We start from the raw sequence: 9,036 nt of genomic DNA, 5'->3' as shown, positions 1-9,036 counted from the left end.
AAAAAGGAACTAAAACATTGGGGATAATTTTCCTTGTTAAAAATTGCATGTTAATCATGCAAATGGTTCCCAAACTAAAAAAGACAAGAAGTGGGAGACCATGCTAAAACTCTCAATTTCTTGAAAGTTTTATTCCATCATAGAAATATATGTATAATATCATGTAAATGACCTTGGAATATTGTGGAGAAAAACCAATGAGGACATTTTTCTTACCATACATATATGGAATGTGTGATTCATGATTAACACAATGACACACTAAGCTTGTGTGTAAAACAACTCTTTTTTACTTTAAACAAAATCATAGGGGTGAGACGTTATGGTATATCTATCTACATTCAATTTGTACTTCGACGTCCTATCTTTATGACTCATGATAGGATTTCATAAGTACAAATTGAATGTAGAAATCATTGTCTAGAATAGTATAAGTTGTCTTACAAGGATTAAAGAAGTAGGCTATCTAGCTATATTTATGGCTCATGATGTTATGCAGTAAGACTACGTTGAAATGAGCATTGAAAGAAATATGTAATACAACATAAGGTAAGATGATAAACACACGAGTTACAACTAGCTATGGCCGGTAGGTACTAACATAATGGGCAATAATTCAAATACATTAATGATAAAAACAAAAGTAAAGATGGCCAAAGTCAAGCAAATTTCAATGCAATTGATTGATCATCGATTCAAATATAAAGTAGGGAAAAGTACCAAGATACCCCTGGAAGTTCGTCTAATTACCAAAATTCCCTTGGAAGTTCCAAATTTACCAAACTACCCCTATGTCCAAAAAATTACACTTTATAAAGTAATTATACACTCAAATCTTTGGTAAATAGGGCTAGTTCGGGTCCATTTCTACCATCTTTGGTAAATAGGACTTGTAGATTTGAGTGTATAATTACTTTATAATTTTTTGGACATAGATGTAGTTTGGTAAATTTGGAACTACTAGGGGCATTCTGGTAAATAGACGAACTTCCAGGGGTATCCTGGTACTTTTCCCTATAAAGTATCTATTGAATATATAACCATTAATACACATGCGTTAAGTACAACATACTACACTTGGGGAAAGTAAGAGAAGCCCATCTCCAAGCAACTAGCAAGTGAGATTGATAATAAACCAGATGCATCAAGCATGACATCAAACATCAAAAGGATCCTTAGCATCGGAAGTAATCTTACACATCTTAAGAAATGGTGCACTCACCAAAGCACTTCTATAGAGAATAAGTGCACCTCATTTACAAAATCTTCGTAGGCAAAGGTTTGGAAAATTTTCACTATTTGGACAAATTCAACATAGACTTTCAAATCATGCAAGTTTTTGTGATGGACAAAATTTAGGCCCTTTTCAATTACCTATGTGCGAAAATCAGCTGTTTGGTCAAAACCAACTATAGGTAGCTAAATTCTTGGAACAATTCCTACTTGATTGCCTAGAAATCAAGGAAATCCTTTTTCAAATTCCTACTTTTTACTTTGAATGCTTATAAAAACTCAAGAATCTAATTGACTCTTTGCAGCAAAAAAAAATCTAAGTTTTCACCACAATTTGAAGTTTCCAACTAGCAACGTAAGTACCACTAAACAAATTAAAAAGCTCCATCACCACGTCCATGTCCCAATCTTGTAGGGAAATATTGACACTCTTTCAAACATTTGGTTGTATCACTTCTCTCATATTTGTTTACAAGCTTTTGCCTCACATCAAGGAAGCATCACTATAATATCATGGAGAAACCAACCTAAGAATTGTTCTTTTTGTATATGCAATAAGCACAACAACATTGAACATATGCAGTGTGCACCTTGCTTAGGTGGCATGGAATCATACTACCATTCTAAAGAGATTGGGGTTGTTGATATATTGAATATGTGTGAGTCGTGACCATATGTTAGATTGCAAAGTTTAGTTTCTAAGAGTTCTGTTACACGGAAAACAACGTTAGATAGAAATGGTTGCATTCTTTGTAGAGAAAGTAGGTATTGATGGCAATTGGAAAAACAAAGATAGCACCCTCGTGAAATGATATGTCCATGAAATGTTCGAGATCTGTGATGATTAACATTGGTGGCTTACTTGTACAACGTGTTAGAATACATGTAGTGGCATCCCCCCTCCCCCCCCCAAAAAAAAAAGACTTGGAGAATGTTAGTTCATTATAGAGAGAGGTATTGTCAGCAACACAAATGTTGGGATGGGAGGGTATAAACTTCATTACAATCCTAATGGTGAAGTTGGGTTTGACTATAATAGGATCTATGCTAAGTTGGCTACTTAACAACAAATCATAGCATTTTGAACAACTAGGACAAGATTTCACATTCCTCGTAACTATAGTCATCATATATTGGCCTAAGATGCAAGGAGAGAAACTTTCTAGTACCCGATTCCAAATTTCCTTGAGTTTACCTAGAGGAGGTTGATTGGACATTCACTTCTTAACTTAAAAACAATTGTTGCTTATCATAACATTATTCATAGTTATGAGTGATGGAGGATAAGTTTACAAGGGTGTAAGGAATAGAAAGCCCGCAATGTGATCATGTGGTGGTATAATGTGTTAGGCATGGGTTGGTGATCCCTTCTTCCGATTAGAGCTAAGTTGTTTCTTTGGAGGGTTATGATTGGGAGATGGCCCTTGGGAGATGCCTTTAGGAAGAGAAATATTGTATTTAGTCTATGTAACTTGTTGGAATATAACACATTTCACTCTATCACTTATGAGGCATCACAATATTTTTGGGCATACATGTGCGGGTGGGTAGTGTAGGACTCCATTCATGTTGGGTCAAAGTGGCCAATGTTACAAACTCAAATATTTTTTCATTTATTGAGATATTGGGGTTATGGTGTATTTGGTATAAGACATCATGTTTATCAATTATCTTTGGATACAATAGAAATTCCTAATAGAATTGGATTTGCAAGATTTGGCAGACAAAAATTATGGGCAAAAAAAATGTGATGATGTGGAAATGGGTTGGGGGATCATTAATCAAGTTGTAAGCCCAATGATTATAATATAGAAATTCATAATAAAGTTGAATTCACAATCATTTGTCAAGAACAGTTCAGGGACAACTGTCAAACTTGTGATGTGTAGACATGGAGGGGGGGGGACCTAGAGTTAAGGTTCAAGCCAATGATTATGCCATAGAAATTCATAGTAAAGTTGGAATTCACAATCATTCCCCGACAAGAGTTAGGGCCAAAAATATGTGATGATGTATGCGGAAATGGAGAGGGGGGCAAGAATTAAATTCCTAGCCCGGTGATTAAAGCCGAACATCATCACTCAGCACATCTCCCGAGATTTGAACGGCTTGTTGTCATGGGATGGAATCTCGGATAAGGATTGGGACATCTCGGGGGAACCGGAATTGAGTTTCAAGCTCAATGATGAAAGCTTCACGGTCACTCCGCATACCTCCCCGAGGCTCGAAACAAAAGAGTGTCAATGTAGCGAGCCATCTTGAGACTTGAAAGGCTTATTGTCACGGGAATCTCGGATAAGGAAGGATCGGGACACCTCAGGGCATCGGAAAAAGGAAGAAGAAGAAAGCATTTGAAGTCCATAACAATGTTTTTGAAGTTATCTCTTCACCAAATTGAGGTCCTCAAAAACTTAAAAGCAGACAAAGAAAAGGAAAGAAACTTTAGCCTTCAAAACTTCTTTTACATTAAATGATGCACCAAAAACACAACCACCAGCCCTCCAAAACAAAAGTCTCACTACTAACAAATATCTCTTTAATTGTGTGTGACCACCATGTGTGATAAAAAAAACTGTATGTCCTTTATCTAGTAGCCATGGTTTCTCCCCATTTGTTTGGATTCTTTTCAGTCCACTGGCATTTGCTTGTCATTTGCATACACTGTGGATGGAGGTCAGCCTCATTGATGATCATGAGATTAGGTGTAGGAGTCTTTTCTCATTTAAATCTCCCTCACTCAGGACATAGAAGCTTGTCTTCATCAATCACACCTATGTTGGGGTGGTGAGAAAGACAAAAATCAACATAAATAAATCAGAGAAAACTTTTAAATTAAAGGTAAAAAAACAGCCAACAAAATTTGTGTTCTGATCATTATTTGCCAATGATTTATGGAGTTTGCATCAACAACAAAAGAAAGTCTCACTAAATATTTTGATCATATATATATATAGATAGATAGATAGATAAGTCATGGCACCACTACTACTCTTATCAAATTCTTCCTAGTCTCTCTCTTTCTCATAGCCATGGTTTCTCCCACCATGTTCTTTTGCTTCTTCACCATCATGGTTGTTTTCATTGCCATGCTCTGGACTGCCACCATTACCACACTCAGATCCAGAAGGGCTTTCATCAAATCTCTCAAAGGAAAGCATGTCTTCGTCACCGGGGGCTCGAGCGGTATCGGCCTCGCACTCACGAAAAAGGCCCTTGCCGACGGCGCATTCGTTACTCTCGTGTCAAGAAGCTCCTCTAGACTTTCCTCTGCTGTCGATTACCTGGTCGCAGAGCTTCAGTGTGGTCTTGATCACATCCATTTCGAGGTAAAAGTTTTTATAGGCATAACGAAAATGTCCTCATACTTTTTGGCTCTGAATCTATGTAACCAGAAGTCAATGAATCTACACCAATCCTGGGTAAAAAAATCAGTTGAAATTAGTATCCATAAAGAAAAGTTGTTCAAAACTAGTTGCAGTAAAACAAAAAAAGGTTATTTACAACTAGTGTCATTGGTAAATAAAAAAACTATTGCTACCGTTAGTGTTGTTGGTATAAATGTTGCAAAAACTAGAGTTGGTAAAAAGTTGTGGAAATTGGTATCGTCAATAAAAGTTTGTTAAATTTAGTATTGTGGACTATGTATGTTACCTCTTTCCGGAGGAACACTCTCGCGGTTACTACTTCCGAGTAACCGGATCAAGGTGATTGTAGTGGGAAGGAGGAAGGGATTTAAGGTTGTGCCATCGACTATTTATTTAGCCGAACAGGAGCTAGGGGGAGGTAAGTCGACCCCAAGGGTTTACTGAGGACTATTGCTAGAGTACCCAGCTTGTCTGTCCCACACCACACTCAGGAATACATAAGGCTCTTAACATCTTAAGGAGCACAATAGAGGTTATCCTATCGAATCGGCTACAACTGATTACAGACTTACAATTACATAGACAAAACACTTGGAACACAAGTTCAACACACTAGATTAGCCCACAAGAACAAATGATATATTAAGAGCACCCATAGTTACAAGTACCGATCGATTGTCGGTATCACACTAGCTTACCTCAATGTAACCTTACCTTCGAAAACAATACATCTATTGTCCTCTTCCTCTTCCTCTACAAACCACTTGGTATTTATAGGTTTCCATGCTTCTTATTGCTCGGAAGCATGGCGCGTTTACAACTATTTTCTTTGTTAGGTAGTTTGGCGCATTCTTTGTTTGTTGGTTGGTCCTACTTTTCCTGCGCTCGGTGTCTTGTTCTTTTTCACGCTTCTAGTTGTCCTGGCCGGCCAACAATGTATATGAATTACTATACTATGTAAGTTCTCATATAGGAATCTGGAATCCCATAACATTGATACGTCAAGATCCCATATTATATTATTGCATATGCATGATATAATGATGGTATACACAAAGTGTCATATCCATGGTTATGACAACGGGATATCTATAATGTATGGCTATGACAATGGATATTGGCATGTCATGTATACATGGTAATAATGGTAGAATATGTCCGACAAACATGAATATGCATATACCAGACCATGATGTAATTGTGATGGTATGTCTCTATACCTATTACCATGATCAGAGATAGCACGAATATGCATGGGATTGATGGTATATCATGTCCATTCACAATAACCATCCGCAAGGTTAAACACAATCAGTTATCTCTATATCATGCCTAATGCTTGCAATCCTATCCTCTAGCACATTCGGTTGAGAGTCTTGTGATCTTATGGTGTGATTCAGTCATTGCATTGCATTGCATCAAGTAACGGTTGGAAGATGTAAATGTGGGGTGTAGGCGGCAGATGTCCGAGATTTCGAGGCGCTGTCAAGTGCCATCAAAAGGGCTCATGAATGGAAGGCGATCGATGTTATGGTGTGCAATGCGGGTTTAACTCGTGGTGGATACTTAGGGGATGGAAAGATGGAGGACCTGGAACTCACAGTGAACACAAACCTAATGGGCACCATCAATGCTCTCCACACTGCTCTCCCACTCCTCAAAGCACATAGTCGCAGTCAGCCAGTCTCCATCGTCATCATTGGATCCCTCTCATCTATGGTATTGCCCCTTACATAACCTTAAGCAAGTATAACATGCACATCACATTATATATGTATATAATATACATTATATATATATATATATATATATATATATATATATATATATGTATGTATGTATGTATAGAGAGAGAGAGAGAGAGAGAGAGAGAAATGAAGAAGGTAGTAGACTGTAGTAATACACAAACTTTTCTGTTCTTCCTTTCTAGTTCTGCATGTATGGTCATAGTGTGTATACAGCAACAAAGTATGCACTGAAAGGGTTAGCAGAAGGCCTGAGATTTGAGCTCCTTCCATACAACATCAAAGTGAGCTTGATATGTCCTGGATTTACAAACACATCATTCCTCATTGACGATGAAAGGTCAAGAGTAGCACAGGGAAATCACAATGGCAAGTATTTACTCTCAAGGAAATGTATATGTATATGCATATATAAATAAATAAATACATACATACATATATATATATTGATATGATTGGGCTAACTGTTAAGAGTGTCTTTGGGATGGTGATCAATGTTTGCAGCTGAACAAGCGAAGGAAATACAGTTTTTACTGAAGTGGGTGAACCTCAATACCAAGTACACGGAATTGCCAGATTCTGTGGCAACGTGCATTATTGATGGCATTAAGTCTGGCACTTTCATGGTGACCACAACCCTCCTTGGTTTTTACTTGGGGACGCTTGGGAGAGGATTTATCCATGCCGACTCAGGAATTACGCTCTTTATGGAGACCATCATGTTCGTCCCTTTCCGCTTATCAAGTATTATTTCAATCACCTTTTTCAAGTATATTGTCAAACATCGACATCTCCAATCTCACATTGCGGATACGTCAAAGATATGATATACGTTGCTCACCTACCACCAATGGGCAGACATTTCTTAAATGCAAAAATCTATCATGTAATCATAGAGCTTAAAATATAACCATTACCACACAAAAGTTCACTTTCACATTTTGCTTATATATGAGCAATATAAAAAATAAATTTCAAAAGCTTCAATGCCAACCTTTAGATTGTTATTAGCCTAAATTATTAGTGCACATTGAATAACTTGTATGCCAGGGGCATTACAACAAGGTGGAACCACCACCTTGGAAAATTTGTTGGGAGTAGAGCATATAGCCCAAAATATAACTTGACCTTGAGCATAATCTTGATAAACATTTGAAGACAGAATCATCAGAACAAGCATCACAATCATGCCAAAGTCATGGACTTCTGATTCATTCATGATTCAGCTTTCTTATATATGGGTGGATCTATACAAAGAATCGGAAGAAGAAATCTAGCATATAATTGTAAGCTTACAATGTAAGGACAGACAAACTTTTAGCACAACAAAATCAGAGACAACCATTACATGTATCAGCAATGGAAAGAAATAGCCAAATGAGAATATGGTTAAGAGATAAGGAGCCAAACTTTTATGTGTCGTTAAGTTTTTTAAAGTTCAATTATCTCATTGAATGTAGCTTGTTATATAGACAATAAAACAGGACAAAAACCTCATTTGGTCGTCCATTACAAATGTAGGGTGGGTTTCAATAGTAACTAGTAGTGAACACTCATGAAGCTGAAAAAACCATCGTCATCAAAATGGATGTCCAGATTATCCACATCTGCTTTACCATCTGATTTAAAGACTGAATCACCACCTTCCTTATCCAGTTCATTAACCTCAAGTTGTGTTCTATTACTATATTCTTCTGCTGAAACACTTTCAGTTTTCCAACACAATGATTTTCATTCATTAGAAAATTGCAAAAGCTTGGCTTTAAACATGGGCACATTGACCTTAACTTTGAGTTTGCTGATCTCTGTACTCGTTATGGAGTTGACAATTTCTTACCTCTTTGTGTTTTTTCTTTAGAATCAGACTCAAATGTTTACAATCTTGGAAACCAGAATAATTTGTATTTCCATTCATTGGCCCTTTGACCTAATCTTTGAAAGCCCATTCACTGTCATCGTCTTGAATGTGAGACAAATTTCCAATTTTCTCTGAAGAAATTCCACTTATTGTCTTTTCAGCTTTGATCTCCAGACCTTAAAATCATAAATGATCATCTTTTGCCCCCTCTTTCTCCAATGAGGCGATGTATTAACCCTATTCCTAGCTGCATCATTCCCGTTTGACAACCACCCATGTCCTCTACTAATTTCACCTTTGAAATTTATCATGCTTCTTACTCAACGCATTACCATTGTTCATTTCCTTGTAGTTCATTCTCATACAACAGAACACAATTTTCCCTTGAAGCCTTCTAATCAGTCTTGATCCTTCCTTGACAAGATATGATTTCTTCTCCAAGAATCATGTTCTTTCATAATTCTATCTGGACACGCCTGCTTAAATGAAAATCATCAACTTGAATTATATGGTCATTCTCTTCTCTCCTTTGTCTTAAAATATGATGTCAGAGGTCATCACAGCCAAACCATAAGCACAATTCAACCAACTGCAAGCTATCTGATATTCATAGGCATCATAAGTTGTAAGGTCATACTCTATCACAGCATAGTATTGATCATACTCATCAAAGCTGCCTATTCTTGATTGAGTAGGACATATCAGTGGATTCGCTATTATAACATGAGCCAGTTCATCATGAAAAGGAGCGGGTTTCATGAGCTCCCGTTTTCCCGTTAGCATCATGCCAAGTTTGTTTTCTCAAGTCCAAGTTGATGATATTGATGGAAAGAGT

The 9,036-nt window shown here is 37.1% G+C and overlaps 1 protein-coding gene across 1 annotated transcript; it reads left to right on the top strand.

Moving 5' to 3' along the window:
• Positions 1-4,197: 4,197 nt before the first annotated feature.
• On the top strand, positions 4,198-8,363 carry LOC147858248 (3-dehydrosphinganine reductase TSC10A-like). The gene is made up of 4 exons (XM_087327337.1): positions 4,198-4,559; positions 6,054-6,317; positions 6,529-6,712; positions 6,848-8,363. Exons 1-4 carry the CDS (start codon positions 4,263-4,265, stop codon positions 7,168-7,170), a joined length of 1,068 nt encoding a protein of 355 aa, XP_087183463.1. The 5' UTR covers positions 4,198-4,262; the 3' UTR covers positions 7,171-8,363.
• The last annotated feature ends 673 nt before the right edge of the window (positions 8,364-9,036 follow it).

Source organism: Azolla caroliniana, unplaced genomic scaffold, assembly GCF_043228905.1.
Source record: "Azolla caroliniana isolate FFs.n. ecotype wild unplaced genomic scaffold, voAzoCaro1.0.p SCAF_11, whole genome shotgun sequence".
Lineage (NCBI taxonomy): Eukaryota > Viridiplantae > Streptophyta > Polypodiopsida > Salviniales > Salviniaceae > Azolla > Azolla caroliniana.
The sequence above is the reverse complement of the archived record's forward strand: the minus strand, read 5'-3'. Positions and strand labels throughout refer to the sequence as shown.